This window comes from Suricata suricatta, chromosome 7 (assembly GCF_006229205.1).
Source record: "Suricata suricatta isolate VVHF042 chromosome 7, meerkat_22Aug2017_6uvM2_HiC, whole genome shotgun sequence".
NCBI lineage: Eukaryota > Metazoa > Chordata > Mammalia > Carnivora > Herpestidae > Suricata > Suricata suricatta.
Window position 1 is genome coordinate 55,469,741 of NC_043706.1, and position 16,459 is coordinate 55,486,199.

Genomic DNA, 16,459 nt, shown 5'->3' on the forward strand with positions numbered 1-16,459 from the left:
CAGAAGAGCCAAACTGTAAGACACACAGTATAAGGGAGTGGGGGGTATGGAAGGAAAAGAGCTAATAAGGGAAATGCCAAGTATGACTGCAGAAACACAGGAACAGGGTTAGGCTGGGTTACAACCACAAGTTGAGTGAGGCATTTTGAAGCTGAAATGTCTGACAGCGTAATTTGTCCAGAGAATTCAATGAGAATGAAATCTGGTAAAATCAGTGCTCAGCTTTGGAGATCTCAGGGAGATCAGTGTTGGGGAATGAAGGTCCCTTGCCTTTTTATGTGGGTGTGTTAGAGATTAGAGGTTGGGTTACACTTCCTTTATATAAACTCTGTGGCTCTATACGTCTTCAAACCTGAGAAACATAAAGGCAGCATATGAAATGAGATTTTAGTAGTAAAAACCAAAAGCAGGTCAGAGATTGATGTTAGTAAATAAGAAAAATACCTAAATGTGGAGATAAAACTGGTAAGAACACTTAGATCATAGTTTCTTATACAGCATAGACAACTGCAAATTGTATTAATAGTAATCATAATAATAATTATTTTTTAAAGTTTACTTGTTTATTTTTGAGAGAGAGCAAGAGAACAGGGGAAGGGTGAGAGAGAGAGAAGGGGTTTTGAGAGAGAAGGAGAGAGAGAATTCCAAGCAAGATCTGAGCTGTTAGTGCAGAGCCCTATGCAGGGCTCAATCTCATGAACGATGGTATCATGGCCTGAGCAAAACCAAGAGTTGGACGCTTAACAGACTGAGCCACCCAAGCACCCCAATAATTATGTTTTATTTTTCAACATTTTTAAAATGATTTTTAAAATTTATTTTTGAGAGAGAGAGACAGCGCGAGCAGGGGAGGGTCAGAGAGAGAGAGACAGAATCCGAAGCAGGCTCCAGGCTCTGAGCTAGCTGTCAGCACAGAGTCCGACGTGGGTCTTGAACCCTCAAACCATGAGATCATGACCTGAGGCGAAGTGGGCCACCAAACCGACTAAGCCACCCAGGTACCCTCCAATAATTATGTTTTAAAGTAACGTGTATTTCTTTAATTAATAGCTTTATGCAACATAATGATGAATCATCCCAACATATGACATATGGGCAATAATTACATATCTTAGTCCATATCCATATATGGTCTAATTTAGCTGGTCTCTATAGGTTTTGAGTAGTTGCTCTCAAATATTAGTTGCATAAAAAGCACCTAATGTGCTTGATAAAATTCTATCTTTTGACTTAGGAGGGTCTGAGAATTAGTACTTTAATGAGTACCCTCATGTGATTCTGACACAGGCATGAAGAGGTCCTACTTAGAGAAACACGGCATTAAAAAGCTCTTTAGTGCTACTTGCATTTTTAAGCTGGTGTTCTTGCTCCCTCATGTGGTCCAGTGTGGCAATACATATTTCAGATTCCTCATTCATTCCCTGGACAACAGAGCTCCAAAATTTATCTACCTATTATCTACCCTTTATTTAGCCTTTCTATAAACCTAAAAATGCAAGCACAGAGTGAACATTCATGTCCGTATATGTAAAGTAGATGCCCAGAGAAGATAAAAAAATGTCACATGAAAGATTCCACAAGGTACAAATGCTGTGGCTGAAACACTGCTTTTTTGTTTGTCTGTTGTTTTGTTTTGAGAGTTATGAAGGGATCTCTGTAGAAGAGTACAGAAGAGTCAGTTGGTGGCAGCATTTTCATGGACCAGATGTTTATCCTTTATTTGGTTCTCCCTCTGAATCTTTCAGAATTTAGAAGATTTGTTTTAAAGCAAGGCAGATCCAGGGTCTTCAATGCTCATTTGAATTTTTCATTAGTTAGGTTTTTTTTGGGGTGTGGTGGTGGTGGGGTGCCAATTACAAGGATATAATCAGTAAACATGTGATGAAGGATGTACAGAGTGAAGCGGGGCAAACATTCCTTCCTTCTTCTTTCCCTTTCTTCCTCCCTGCCTTCAGGCAGTCATTCGACAGATATTTATTGAAAGCACCTGAGAGGCTTCGTGGGTGATGCAGTGATACCTGGGACACCATTTTTATGAATAAGAGACATTTTGCAAACCAAAGTTTGTAATAAAGGGTCTGTGCTCTAAGTGCAGCGCAGGCTATCAATGCTCAGAGGCAGGGGAGATGGATGGAAGGGGGGAAGGGTAGCCATTGGGGAAATCCTAATGCAGAAGACGCATCTGAACTGGAAACCCCCAAGAATGGTTACTTTTTAAAACCTTTGTGCAACTGTGTTATTGTCTTACATATCATACAATTATCTGTTTTTATGGTGGTTCTTTTATTCATTCATTCAATACTGCACATGTGAGTGTGGGTATGTAAAGTTGAGGAGGGCTGGCTGGGTCTCTGTCCACATAGACCACTCTAAGCAGTGGAGACCGACAAAAAGAAACTATCTAAAAAACAGATAAAAGAATTATAAATTGAGGTATAGGTTTTGAAGGAAATACACAAGAAGTTGGGCTACAGGATAACTTGGATGCCGTGTGGTAACATTTACTGTTGTAGAGATGGCCAGGGACAGCCTCCCTGACAAAATAGCTGTCATGTTTACTGAGTCCAATTCCATTTGAAAAGCTTTTCTTGTATCAGCTCTGTTAATCCTCACAACTCCATCGGAGAACGCGCCATTACTAAGCCCATTTGAGAAGTGAGGAGACTGAGGCACAGAGGCATTAAGTAACTTGATGCATAATTTGTAAGTGGTTGTGTGACTGGATCCAAGTTTACACGTCCGGGCCCACAGGCTGCTCAGAGCTATTTCCTGTCATGGCAGAGGAAAGAGCTGGCCCAAAGTCTCTGAGACAGGCAAGTGCTTGGTGGTTCGGGTGCTGGGAGAAGATCTGCAGGAGAGGAGCGAAGAGATGGAGAGAGCTTAAGGGTGGAGACAGACCCAGGGGCTGGATCCTGAAGGCCTCTGAGAACAGGGTAAAGGAGGTCTAGACTGCATTCTAAGTACAACGGAAAGTCACAGGTGGGTTTTAACCAAGGTTTTAAAAAAAGTAACTCTTGGTGCTACTTGGAGAATGGACTAGTGGCAGAAGAGGCAGTGGGCGGACTGGTTAGGAGGAGGTCATACAGTTTGGCAGGAGGGATGGGGAAGAGTTGAACAGACTTTGAAGGTGGAATGAGCAGCACTTCACATGACAGAGAGGCCCCCACTACATCCGCCCAGAAGAGGCTGGAGGTGGACGCACCACCTTTCACCTGGGATATGGGCACCTTTCAATCATGTGTTAAAGCGGAGACCAATATCCTGCCTTAGAGACAGTCACTGAATGAGTTGAAAAGAACAGAATAGGGGGCACCTGGGTGGCTCAGTTGGTTGAGCGTCTGACTTCGGCTCAGGTCATGAGGTTTGCAGGTTTGAGCCCTGCATTGGGCTCTTTGCTATCATCACAGAGCCCACTTCAGATCCTCTGTCACCCTCTCTCTGCCCCTCTCTCGCTCTTTCTCTCAAAAGTAAACATTAAAAAAAAAGAAGAGAACAGAATATGTTATTTGCCCTAGCACAACAGAACCACTGATGGTTGGGACAGAGGTCTTTTTTGAGTGTAATATGTTGGTTTCACACTCGAGAGTACTGAGCTCAGAGAAGGGAGGTGCTTAATTGCTTCACTAGTCAGCTACTGACTTGAGAGTAAAATATGCGTGCTTTTCCCTGATCCCACACGTGCATAACTGGTTTCTACTTAAGACAGACAGACTAACTTATAAGTTGATTTCCCACCAATTCTAGGGCATTGGAGTACTTTATTACAGGCTGCACTTTCTTAATTATTTACGTCTTTAATTTGGAATGGTTTCCTTCGAGAGCAACCGTTCCCATTTCACAACACATGATGGTGAAATGATGTTCCTTCTGAGCATTTCCCTTCTGTCCTTATGTATGGAAAAGAAAGAAACAGGAAAGGACAAATCAATAAGCTCACCTCTCACGTGACTTATTCACTGTCTCCACCCTCATGTTTGCCTGTAGGATTTCTTGCCCTTGATTACAAGAAGTAGACCTGGTGTGAACTGGGCTTCTGAAAGGGCCAGGGAACTTCTGAACACTGGACTACAAGGAGCATGCTCGAGGCAGAAAACAGGAGGAGGGTGCACTTAGGCATACGTCTCCTTTATCCACAGCCAATTGGAGTATCCCTGAAGAATTTCTAACATATTCTTAAAGGAGCTAAGCAAGTCCTAGAGGGTTCAATTAGTCTTACCATGGCCCTTCTGTCCAGTGAAAAATATTAAGTTATTTTGCAGTGCTGAGTGATTATTTGCCAGCTGAAACTTCAAGTGGAATTCATAATCGAAGCTGATGTCTGGAATCCGTGAGTAAGCCAGGAATGAAGTGTATCCAAAGGCATCTGTGCCACTGAACCTGGGCTGAGTGATATTAATAGCTGTGGAAAAAACCCAAACGAAATAGTTAAAATAAACCTGCACATGTACTTGTAAAAGGAGGGCAATGTTTTGCTGATGCATCTGGCCGGATAGGCTGTTTACTATCACATTAATTAGACTTAAGTACCCTTCAGCATTGAGTAACTAAGTGACTCAATGGGGAATTTCAAAACCAGAACAAAGGAAGTGCAGTGTTCTGAGGTCCTGTATATAACCCTTTCCCTCACATTGCCTTTCTACATAATGAAGAATTTACTTAAAAAGCAAAGCCCTCTATTGTGAAGAGTAATTTTAGAAATAAAAAAGAATCACTGGCAGCCAAAGTGTTTGTCCAGGTGCTTTGTAAATATGATTTGGCATTCAAACACCAGCTATGACTTAGACAGGAATTCACAGTGTGACATGAACTGTGCTTTTCTAATCCTGCCCTTCTGTAAGAGACAAAGCCGTAAATCGGGGTGGGAAAGGCAAGACATGGGCAGGAAACAGATGAGTTTCCGTCACCATATTGTGAGTGACCAGAACTTTTCTTTAAGTAGGAATCTTTGTGGGGGGCCTGGGTGGTTCAGACGGTTGAGCGTCCGGCTTCAGCTCAGGTCATGGTCTCACGATTCGTGGGTTCAAGCCCCGCAAAAGGCTCTGTGCTGACAGCTCAGAGCCTGGAGCCTGCTTCAGATTCTGTGCTCCCTCTCTCTCTGACCCTCCCCCACTCATGCTCATGCTGTCTCTCTCTCTCACAAAAATAAATAAAACATTAAAAAATTTTTTAAAGTAGAAATCTTTGTTTAGAAATATGTTTATTCTTACTCTGTTAAGATGCTTGTTAAAAAAATGAATGCATGGGAAAGAGAGTGGGGAAGAGTGAGGGATACAGATCAAGGGAGACTACTGAATACTGAAAATGAACCATTGACTGAAGGGGGAGAGGGAGGCAGGGAGGGGGTGATGGGCATGGTGGGGCGCACTTGTGGGAAGAAGCACTGGGTGTTATATGGAACCCAATTTGACAATAAACTATTACAAAAAAAATGAATGCATGGATTCCAATAGGACTGAAACTGTAGGGAGATTCAGTAGAAAGAGGAAATGGTTAAAAATGAAGTTCAAGAGCCAGTGTGGACAAAACAGAATTTAATTGAGAGGTACTGCTAGCCAGTTAGGCACTTTTTGTCTTGCCTCTGATCTTCTCGTTTCCAACTTTGCTGTTATTGCTCTGTTTCATTTGTAAATAGTCCTAACTGGCTTTTATTTTATTTCCCCACTCTGAGAAGACTACAGGAAACAGGAAGGGACTGACTTTTGATCCAGATCCCTGTTTGTTAGGGATGGTATTCCCAGATTAAAAGATGTTCCTAGGGTCTATTTTTATTAGTTTGAGACAGCTGGACAGAGGGAAGAACGGCTTGTTTTCATTGCTCTATATCGCTCCTTTCACCAGAGATCCTGGCTCTCCTGGGAATTTGTAAAACTACAAGTTTTATAAGCCTTAAGAAATGTCCTCACTCTGGTACCTAATACTTAAAACAGAAGAGCTTGTTATGTCTGGTTATAATTGTTTATACAGCAAACACCTGTACTATACTGAGGAAAGTGATTCTACTTATCAGAGGGTTTTATTTGTTTGTTTCATATAACTATTCAAGCAGGTAATGTGTAGAATCAGCCGAATAAGATTGTGTTAAAATCTTATCATTTTTTTCCTTGGCATGCGTGGCCTATGATGTTATTTTTTCTCAAACTCATCAGAATCTGAAGCACGAATTTGAGACCTATCACTTCCTGTATTTATTTTTTAGCTAATGAAGTCATGTATGGTTTGCATTGCAGAGGCAATAAAACTGTTCCTACTGGGGATTTTGCTTGCGGTAGTGCTGTAGGTACAATAGTTGAAGGAAATGAAATATACTGGCATGAAACAAAATAAAAAACTAAAAGTTTTGATGTTGCCATTAAAAACAGGAGAATTCAACTACATTTAATACTAAAATAGAGGGATTTTATTTTATTTAGGAAGGACTTTTAAAAAAGATTTCTTCTTGTTAATAATTTACAACTGGGTCTACTTAAAGGGTTCATACACTTAGGTTAGATGGAGAGATACACATCTCGTATGCACCTCACAGTTGGATGCTGTGCCAGATACTGGCAACACAAAGACAATAAAGCACGATCTCAAATCTCAAGCAACTAGTGTGTGGTCAATTAACTTATCCAAATGACCTGGATAAATTGTTGAATTTATCCAGTTGAGTTGAAAGGTGATGAGCAGAAATTCACCTCGCAGATAAAAAAGGAAAGATTATATCAGGTTGAAAGAACAGTATGCTTCCAAGTGGGGAGGCCCAAACAGCATGTCCTAGTCAAGGAACTCATGGAGTATTCACTTTTAGAATGAAGTATAAAAAGGAAAAGTATGACTGAATGTAATGAAATAGACAGGGGTCAAATTATGAAGGGTTTGGCATTTTCTCTATAATCTTTGAGTGGCTCGGCGATAGAGTTGCCTTTTAGAAATGTCATCTAGTAACGAAACGTGAAGGATGGATTAGATGGAGAGAGCTGGAGCAGCAAACTTGGTTAAGAATGAACTTAGGACTGGGGCACCTGGGTGGTCTAGCGGGTTCAGCGTCTGACTTTGGCTCAGGTCATGATCTCACAGTTCGTGGGTTCGAGCCCTGTATCAGGCTCTGTGCTGACAGCTCACAGCTTAGAGCCTGCTTCAGATTCTGTCTCTCTCTTTCTCTCTTCCCTCCCCCTCCCCCACTCACACTCTGTCTTTTTAACATTAAATAAATGTTAAAAAAAAAAAGAATGAAATTAGGACTCTGATAATACCAAGAAATCTAACAATGAGTTAAGCTTACACTGAGTTGTAAATGTGAGGAAATTTACAGGTCACTCAAGGAATAAGGTAATGTGTGATATTTATATAAACAGTGAATAGCAATGTGACACCACTTCATACAACTGAAAAGAAGTATAGTGTATACTGAAGGCTGAGGATAACGATTCCCACAGGAATGGATCAGTCACATGCAGAGCAGTGTAGTCTAATGCTACACTGTTGAATAATGTAGCAACTCACCACATGTGGCTATTGAGCACCTGAATTGTGGCTCCCCTGACTGAGATGGGCTTAGTATGGAGAAAAGAATGTGAAATATCTTATTAATAACATTTTAAATGCATTAGATATTGGGTTAAATAAAATGTATTATTAAAATGAATTTCATGTCTTTTTTACTTTTAAAAATGTGGCTACTAAAAAACAAAATTACAGAGGCAGCTTCCATTCGACTGAATAGCACAGCAGAGAGAACCACATGTCTCTAGGCAGGTGCATTGTTTCTCTAAACCCTAAGCTGTGATTTACTTCAAGGAGCTTTGTCTTGTGGCAACTCTGAGCCTCTGAAAAGATAGGGCTCCTGAGAGGAAGAATAAGAATCAGGACAAGGGGCCAGAGAATGTCAGGCCCACGTGTGAAGAGTCCCCGGTGTCCTCACGTACCTTGTCTCCATTACACTTGATCAGGCAGGAGAAGGTAGAGGGACCCAGATTAGAGAAAGAGGATTTTCAACTTTACAAACGATTCTCTCCAATTGTTGAAAGTAAGTCCTTTATGATCTTCAACCAGGCAACATTTGGTTAATTTGATTACTCTATTACAGAAATTCCCAGATCAGACTTCTGGAAGTGTCAGTCGTCATCAGATCAGTAGATTGAACAGATTGTAATGAGAATATTTTAGGGCTATTAAATGAATTTTCTTCTTTTGTAATCCCCAGCTGCCTCATGGTCTCCATATGTGAACTTCTGCATTTTTTTTCTTCAATTCTTTTAAAGTTACAGCAATAGGTTGGGACCATGAGGCAGGAAGGGGAATGCTGGGATTTGAGCTAAATATTAATCATTTAGTGTGTGGAAGAAGGGAGCAAAATCACTAACAGCAGACTGGGATGTTTCAGGCAGTCAAAAGCTTTATGTATCTCAACATCACCTAGGGTCATTAAAAATTCTACAGACCTTCAATGATTGGAAAGTCATAATCTTTTTTTTATAACATAACACTTGGTTGTAGGCTCAATGTAGAATCTTTGCCCAAGATATTATAATATGCTTACAGAATACATTTTGGCAAAAATCACCACAATAAAAGGGTATAAACTACTGTCTTCTATAAAATTTGCCATGTCAGAATTTTCTCATTCCCAATCAGCACAGAGAAATAACACATTATTGTTTTGAATGCAACTGTATTTCTCTTTTTTAAATATTTATTTTTGAGAGAGAGCATGAGTTGGGGAGGGGCAGAAAGAGGGATGGACAGAGGACCCCAAGTGGGCTCTCACTGATAGCAGAGAGCCCAGTGTGGGGCTCAAAATCACAAACTGTGAGATCATGACCTGAGCCGAAGTCAGATGCTCAATGGACTGAGCCACCCAGGTGCCCTATATTTTTTCCTTAAAAAATATTTTGTAGTTAGTCCTTAGTCTGAATTCCCAATGCTTTGTGCACAGAAGTGACCAAGATAAGCTAAGGGGAAGGTGGAAAGAAGACACAATACAGAGCTCTGATTGCAGAACACCTTTTCAACTCTGCAATCAGCCATGCCTCCTGAAGCCCACTGGCTGGCAGTGACACATGACATACTAACTGTCACTTCACATTTTGAGGAGAGGCTGCTGAAGGCAGCCAGCTCAGACTTGATTTTGGATTTCTTTACATTCTATGTAAATTTGGGCACGTTAACTTCTCTGTTTTAGTTTCTTTGTCTCTAAAATGAGGATAGTTAAGAGTATCCAGGGGCTCCTGGGTGGCTCAGTCAGTGAAGCGTCTGGCTTCGGCTCAGGTCATGATCTCACGGTTCATGGGTTCGATCCCTGCGTCGGGCTCTATGCTGTCAGCCTGCTTCAGATTCTGTGTCTCCCTCTCTCTCTGATCCTCCCCTGCTTGTGCTGTCTCTCTCTGTCTCTCAAAAAAAAAAAGAGTATCCAAACTTTGTGTGAAGAATGAGAAAAGCAGGTGGCTTTAGGAAACACATCTGAGCCAACCACAAATCTCGAGTGGGCAAGCCTCTGGTGCATGGTCTGCCATCCTTGGGCATTTTCCCAGTCAGTCACTATGGCAGCTAATTTACACCTCCTCTCCCCTCCTCTAACATCTCGCACTCGTTGTCTCTCCATTAATGATCCTGCTTCTTGTTTCACTGAGAAAAATAAACGAAGAACAGAGAACTACCCCATCCTCTGCCGTCAAATGCTCTCTGCCTCAGATCTTTCATTTTAATCCATGTGTTCTGCCTTCTCTCTGTTTACAAAGCTGAGTGTCTGGATATTGGGTCCACCCTTTATTTACTCAAGGACATTGTTTCAGCAAGTCTTTCCCATTTCCCAGGAGACACGCAGTTCTTCTTTATTGAATCAAATACACTAAAATATTTCCGTCTGAAAGAACTACTTTCCTCAACTCCACATTCCTCAGAAAAAACAACTACTCCTTGTTTTTCTGCACATCATTCTAGTAAGACTCTTCTAAAGAATATCTATGTTGACTTCTTCTCTTTCTTTTTTTCTTTCTTATTACCCATTCACTCTTGATTTCATTTCAGGTTAGCATCTCTCTTTCCTTTGAAATTTCTTATGTGAAGGTCACCAGTGAGCACCATTTTTTACATTTAGTGCCAATTCTCTGTTTCTTTCTTATTCAGTGTCTCAGGAGCAGTTGACATAGTTGATTATTTCTGTCTCTTAAAATGCTTTCACCTTTCCTCCCGATCAAATCCCTTCCCCAGTCTTTTTTGTCTTTGTTCAGAACAAAAACTAGTCATAATCTAAATTCTGTCCGTCTCTGCCACCCCAGCCAGTTGACTGGAAAATCCTGTTTATGTTCAAACTACGTCCTCAGTGCTTCTCACCGCCTCCATCAACGCCACTGAAGCCCACGCGCCACCGCCCCAGCCCGGGCTACTGCTTGCTTCTTAGACTGTCCTCCTTTGCCGCCTTTGTCCCGGGCAGTCTCTTTCTCAGACTGTAGCTGGTGTGGACTTTAAAATTTTAATTGCCCATTAAAAGTCCTCTAGTGTTTTCACTTGAATTTTGAAATTAAAAAAAAACCCCAACTCTTTCACCTAGCCTCAAATCCCCACTCTCCAAGTTTATCTCATACCCATTTCTTTTTGCTCATTCTGCTCCAGCCTTGCTAACCACTTGGTGTTTCTTGAGGAAATCGATCGTGCTTCCAGCTCAGGGCTTCTCTCCTCTAGTTTCCAACACCTGGAACATACTCTCGCCCCGAGGATGCATGGCCTGCACTCTGACTCCCTTCAAGGCTCTGCACAGGTGTCCCTTCTTCACAGGGGTCTTCTTCGGCCATCTGTTAAACTACTAAGTCCGGGGCGCCTGGGTGGCTCAGTCGGTTAAGCCTCCGGCTTCAGCTCAGGTCTAGATCTCAAGTTCGTGGGTTCAAGCCCCACGTCAGGCTCTGTGCTGACAGCTAGCTCAGAGCCTGGAGCCTGCTTCCGGTTCTGTGTCTCCTTCTCTCTCTCTGCCCCTCCCCCTCTCATGCTCTGTCTCTCTCTGTATCAAAAATAAATAAAACATTAAAAAAACCTTTCAACTACTAAGTCCTCCTACCCCTATTACTCTCTGACCACAGCCTAATGACAAAATATGTATATGTTCATTTTTTTTTTTTAGTGTTTCTCTCCCCAGTTAGACTGGAGGCCTCATCGGGACAGAGAGCTTGCCTGTCCTTTGCCAATTCCGGGGTGTACAACAGTGCTGGGCTCGAGGGGCATGGGATACATCCTTACCAAATGGTTGGGAAAGGGCTTCCCATGGTGTTGAAAAAAATAGTGACACTGATGTGTTATTTTCTGCTGTTACTGTTTATTTAATATTTTAATTGCTATGTCTTATGCCATTAAAGAAAGAATTGGATCTGTTGGAATAGAAATGGAATTTCTATATCATCACCAATGCTAACCATTGCTTCTTTGAAATTTGTTTTTTTGCATTTTCTAGTCATTTGCTTCTAATGAGTAAGAATATTTCTGGATTTTTACGAAGAGATTAGAGTCTTAATTTTTCAAGTGTGGGCAAAAATTCAAATAATATATTCCATACTGAAAATCAAGAAAGAGACTCCCCGCTTCACAAATCAGTTGTTTTTCATAACTAACTTGAATAAATATAACTACAATCTCATAAATTTTTTTTCTTTTAAAATTGCTTTACATTTAGTATTTGTAATAATGTCTTTTTGTTTATTTTTTATTTTTGAGAGACAGAAAGAGGCAGCAAGAGCAGGAAAGGGTCAGAGAGAGAGGGAGACACAGAATCCGAAGCAGGCTCCAGGCTCTGAGCTGTCAGCACAGAGCCTGACATGGGGTCCGAACCCACAAACTGCAAGATCATGACCTGAGTCAAAGTCGGACACTTAACTGACTGAGCCACCCAGGTGCCCTGTGTAATAATGTCTTTTGAACTTACAAGATAAAAATACTAATTATGTTTCTTGGAGCAATTAATAATAGTTTATGACAGAAAAATTTGACTTTTATATAACAAAATATCGGTATGATTCCCTTATAATCTTGTTTAAAATTTTACAAAGTGGGATTTGAGAAAAGTTCCTTAGGTTTACTAAAGAATTCTTGAAAATGTACAGTGTTTTCAGGATAAACTGTCTATTTTTCTAAAATAAAGCTCATTGTTTTAGTTTTATACAAATACAAAGGACAAAAAGAAACCCAAATAAAGCTGTGGCTGATGTTTACTTGGCTTCTGGTTTCCATGTGGGCTGTTGGAGACAACCTTTAGCAGAATGGACGCCAGGGAGCGCTGAGCTAGCAAAAACGCAATTCAGTTCTTCCTCCTTTATTATGTATTTTAATGAAGCAAGCAGATGGTAGATGGATTTTCCCCTGGAAACTGCTGATTTTGAAAGACTTCGGTATGCCAGTTTTGCAAGCATGGTGTTTAGCAGCATAGGCTACTTGAAAATATACATTTAACATTGCCAGGGAAAAAATTCACATACCCTTAGGCAGATGGATACAGTTGCAAAAATACAAGACTACTGCTTGCCTCTCCAGCTTTGTTTTGTAGATTTGGGTGTAAACATCTTTCTTCTCTCTTTGTTCTTAACCTCTTCCCAGTAAGAGCGCAACAGATTTAGCTCCATATCCCTCATAAATGCAATTAGGGTATAAAACCATATACATGATTGCTCTGGTTTCTATTTCTGTTGTTGAATAAGCTCCTTGTCAAGTATGCTTCCACACTGTTCAGCATTAACATTTAGAAATAAAAAAGTGGTAATCTACAAATGTGATTTTCATTTAAAGGGAAGAGAAAAGTAAGTCTCTTCTGAGGTATTATTAACAACAATAGGTGATGGTGACTTACATAGGAAACATACACTTAACCTATTTTTTCTGAACTCAAGATAACACTCAATACCTGAATAAAATCAAACTCTCTATTCAAATGGATATATAGTGTTCAGCTCACCCTCAAGTAAAAACATGAAATAAATATCACTGGTTGATTGCCAGTTCCTGCTCATACTAAATCATTCAAGCATTCTGTGTAGACACAGAATTCAACCATTCTCACTTCTCTATCTAATTGTCAGAGAAAAGCTAAGAATAAACAGAATTTTACATAAAGATAGGAAGACTGATGAAGATGTAGAGTATCATTATTTCCACCAGCCAAAGAAATGGTAAATGATCAGAATCCAAAGCAGCACGTTCTTTTTTAGATGCATAATTCTTAGAAACTAGTGCCATCTACTGGCTTCTCAAAGTACTGCTTTCAATCCAAACCAGATAAAGGTAGCATTTTTACAGTACAATGAAATGTCAAAGAAGAAGAAAAATCTCCAAAAGACATGCGTCACATTGTAGACCTGCACTACAGTTTGTGGCATGAGAACTGACAACCAGGTATCATGTAGCTAAGTACATACACAATGCAGATTTGTACTGGATTAAATACGCTGAGTTTATTGTGATAAAGTAAAATTCTCAGATATTACACACATGGAATATTTAAGAACCGATGTGTTTGGAACACTTTTCTCATTCCTAATTCACAAGTGTCTTCATATTAATGGATTTTTAATTAAAAAATTAAGAAACATCAAGGTTGGAGTGGGTCATCATTCAAGTTCAGTGGAAATTTTTAAATACCTTTTAATCTATTATTTTTTAAGCCATGGATATATAAACATATTTTTATATACTCCAAAGTAATAAAAATAATAGCAATGATGTTACCTACTATGTTCTAGTTGCTAGGTGCCCTCTCTGAATTATTTGATTTCTCATAGTGTCCCAATGAGATGTTCTTACTCTTATATTCCTATCTTATAGACGAAGAAACTGAGATTCAGAGAAGTGAAGTCACACAGCTAAAAAAATTGCAGTCAAGATTTGCACACCAACACATTTGACTGCAAATGTGTTGGAAATGATCTTTCTTTCTAATGATGACTGTGCTTTTTAATGATGGCGGGGATATTCATGACATTTGCTGATTAAAAACCTATTGGTAGATATTTATATTATTGAGGTTTATACCCAAATGGACTTCATACAAATTTATCTTATTTCTTTCCCCAAGTCTTGGGCTATGGACTCATGAAAATGGGTAGTAATCTTATATTCTTTCTTCCATATTTAATAGAAATGTGAATACATTTTAATTGCCTTGCAGGGCCAACCATTTAACTGGTAGTCAAAATATATCAGTGAATTTATCAATAGATAAGTTTTGATAAGAGCTTAATTATTTTATAAAATATAGAGGATATAAGTAAAAAATAGTGGTTAAAAAGACCAGTATGTTTCTAAAGGTTTCTAAGTGTTTGAGTATTTGTATACACACACACACACACATTCTAGATAATTAACTATAATTTTCATTTTGTTTTGCTATTTTGCAGAAACAGTTTAGGAGAAGGAAAATCTAACAGGGACCCAACATAACAGGAATGATTTATCAATAAGATTGATTTATTAAAATAATAAGGCTGATGTACTTTGTGAGAAAGAGAAAAAAAGGAAATTTGTACTAGAGAAACTAGTGGGAGACTATTTTTAAGACTTGTGTGATTTAGCTGTTGAAGTGCTAGAGAAAAGCTGCAGCATACTGCAAAATACTAACTTATTTCTGAGTACCACAGTACATGACATTTCAAATCCATATAACAATGGGAAAATGTTACACTATCAAATATGGCATGAGATGTTATTCTAAGTCAATTTCTAAGACAACAAAGAAAAATCATCAGCCATAATTTGTGAGGTTTAAGTTTTGTATATGAGTGTTATTTTTGAATGGAAAACATTTTGTTATATATAAAAGCCTCAGGACTTCATGTACTAATAGTGAGCAGGTGTCTAATTCAAGCTATAATGGTATAAACAAAACTACAAAAAAAGGATTAGAAGATTAAGAATTAGAGACAGAGTATGCAAACAACAATCAGGAAATATAATGAAATAAAATATTTTATTTGTTATAGCATGAAATATCTGGAATAAAACTTTATTAGGTTTCTCAATGGTTATAGTCTACAGAAACCATTCCTGGCTATTCTAAGCAGGAAAGGACTTTATGGGCAGATGATAGGCTAGCTTATAGAATCAATGGGAAGACTAGAGAACCAGAGGGTAGAAATATTCTGAAATAAAGCAATCTATGCAGTTCAAACATAGCCAAATTTACACTGTGTGAACAGTGTCAGGATACAGACACTGTCATCTCTAGGACTGGGGACAGCTATGTGGCCACCTCAGCTACAAATAATTTCTAAGTATCACTCTATTTTTGGATGACTTTCTTAACATTTGAATCCCGGGGTGACTATCTCATTGGTTTATCCTCGGTCATGTGTGTAAAACAGGAAGGAAGTGCTGTGTAGCCCAAACCAAAACCCAAATGCAATGGCCAACAGATGGTTCTCAGAGACCTTTGGATACCAAGTGCAATATGCATCCTTTATCTAGTACTTATATTTTCAAATTAAAACTTCCTTCTATGACAAAGGAGCCAAGAATATAAAATGAAGAAAGGACAATTTCTTCAATAAATGGTGCTGGAGAACCCGGACAGCCAAATGCAAAAGAATGAAACTCGAGCACTCTCTCACACTGTGCACAAAAATCAAACCAAAATGGGTTAAATACTTGAATGTAAGGCCAGAAACCACAAAACTCCTTCAAAGAACACAGACGGTAAATCCCTGACATTGATCTTGGTTGGCAATGAATTTTTGGAGTCGATACCAAGAGCAAAGGAAACAAAAGCTAAAACAAACCGGTGGGACTATAGCAAACTAAAAGGTTCTGCACAAGGAAACTACTGGCAAAATGAAAAGGCAGCCTCTTAAGTGGGAGAAAATATTTGCAAACTGTGTATCTGACCAGGGGTTAATATCCAGAATACATGAAACTCATACAACTCATGGGCAAAATAAAATTTTTCTGATTTCCAAATGGCTAACATACACATGAAAAGGCACTCTTTGTCATTAATCAGGGAAACGCAAATCAAAACCACAATGACATATCACCTCACGCCTGTTAGAATGGCTATTATCAAAAAGACAAGAAATAACAAATGTTGTCAAGGTTGTGGAGAAATGGCAACCCTTGTGAACTATCGGTGGGAACATAAATTGGTGCAGCCCCTATGAAAAACAATATGGAAGTCTTAAAAAGTTAAAAATAAAAACAAGCATATGATCCAGTAATTCTTCTGGGTATATCCAAATACACTGAAAACACTAGGTGAAAACGATAAATGCAATCCCATATTCACTGCAGCATTGTTTATAAGAGACAAGATTTAGAAACTACCTAAGTGCCCATCAGTGGATCAGTGGATAAAGAGAATGATGTACAACAGAACATTATTCAGCCATTAAGAAGAAGGAAAGAATTGCCACTTGTGACAACACTGACAGACCCTGAGGGCATTTAGCTGAGTGGAGTAAGGCAGACAGGGACAGACAAACACCGTATGATCTCACTTTTGTCTGGAATCTAA

General features: G+C 39.4%; 1 protein-coding gene across 1 annotated transcript in view; it reads right to left on the bottom strand.

Moving 5' to 3' along the window:
- Positions 1–16,459, bottom strand: part of EYS (eyes shut homolog) — a 1,499,666-nt gene that overhangs the window by 67,458 nt on the left and 1,415,749 nt on the right. The window contains exon 35 of the mRNA XM_029943180.1: positions 4,217–4,399. Coding sequence (XP_029799040.1) covers positions 4,217–4,399 — 183 coding nt within the window. The remainder of the gene's footprint in view (positions 1–4,216; positions 4,400–16,459) is intronic.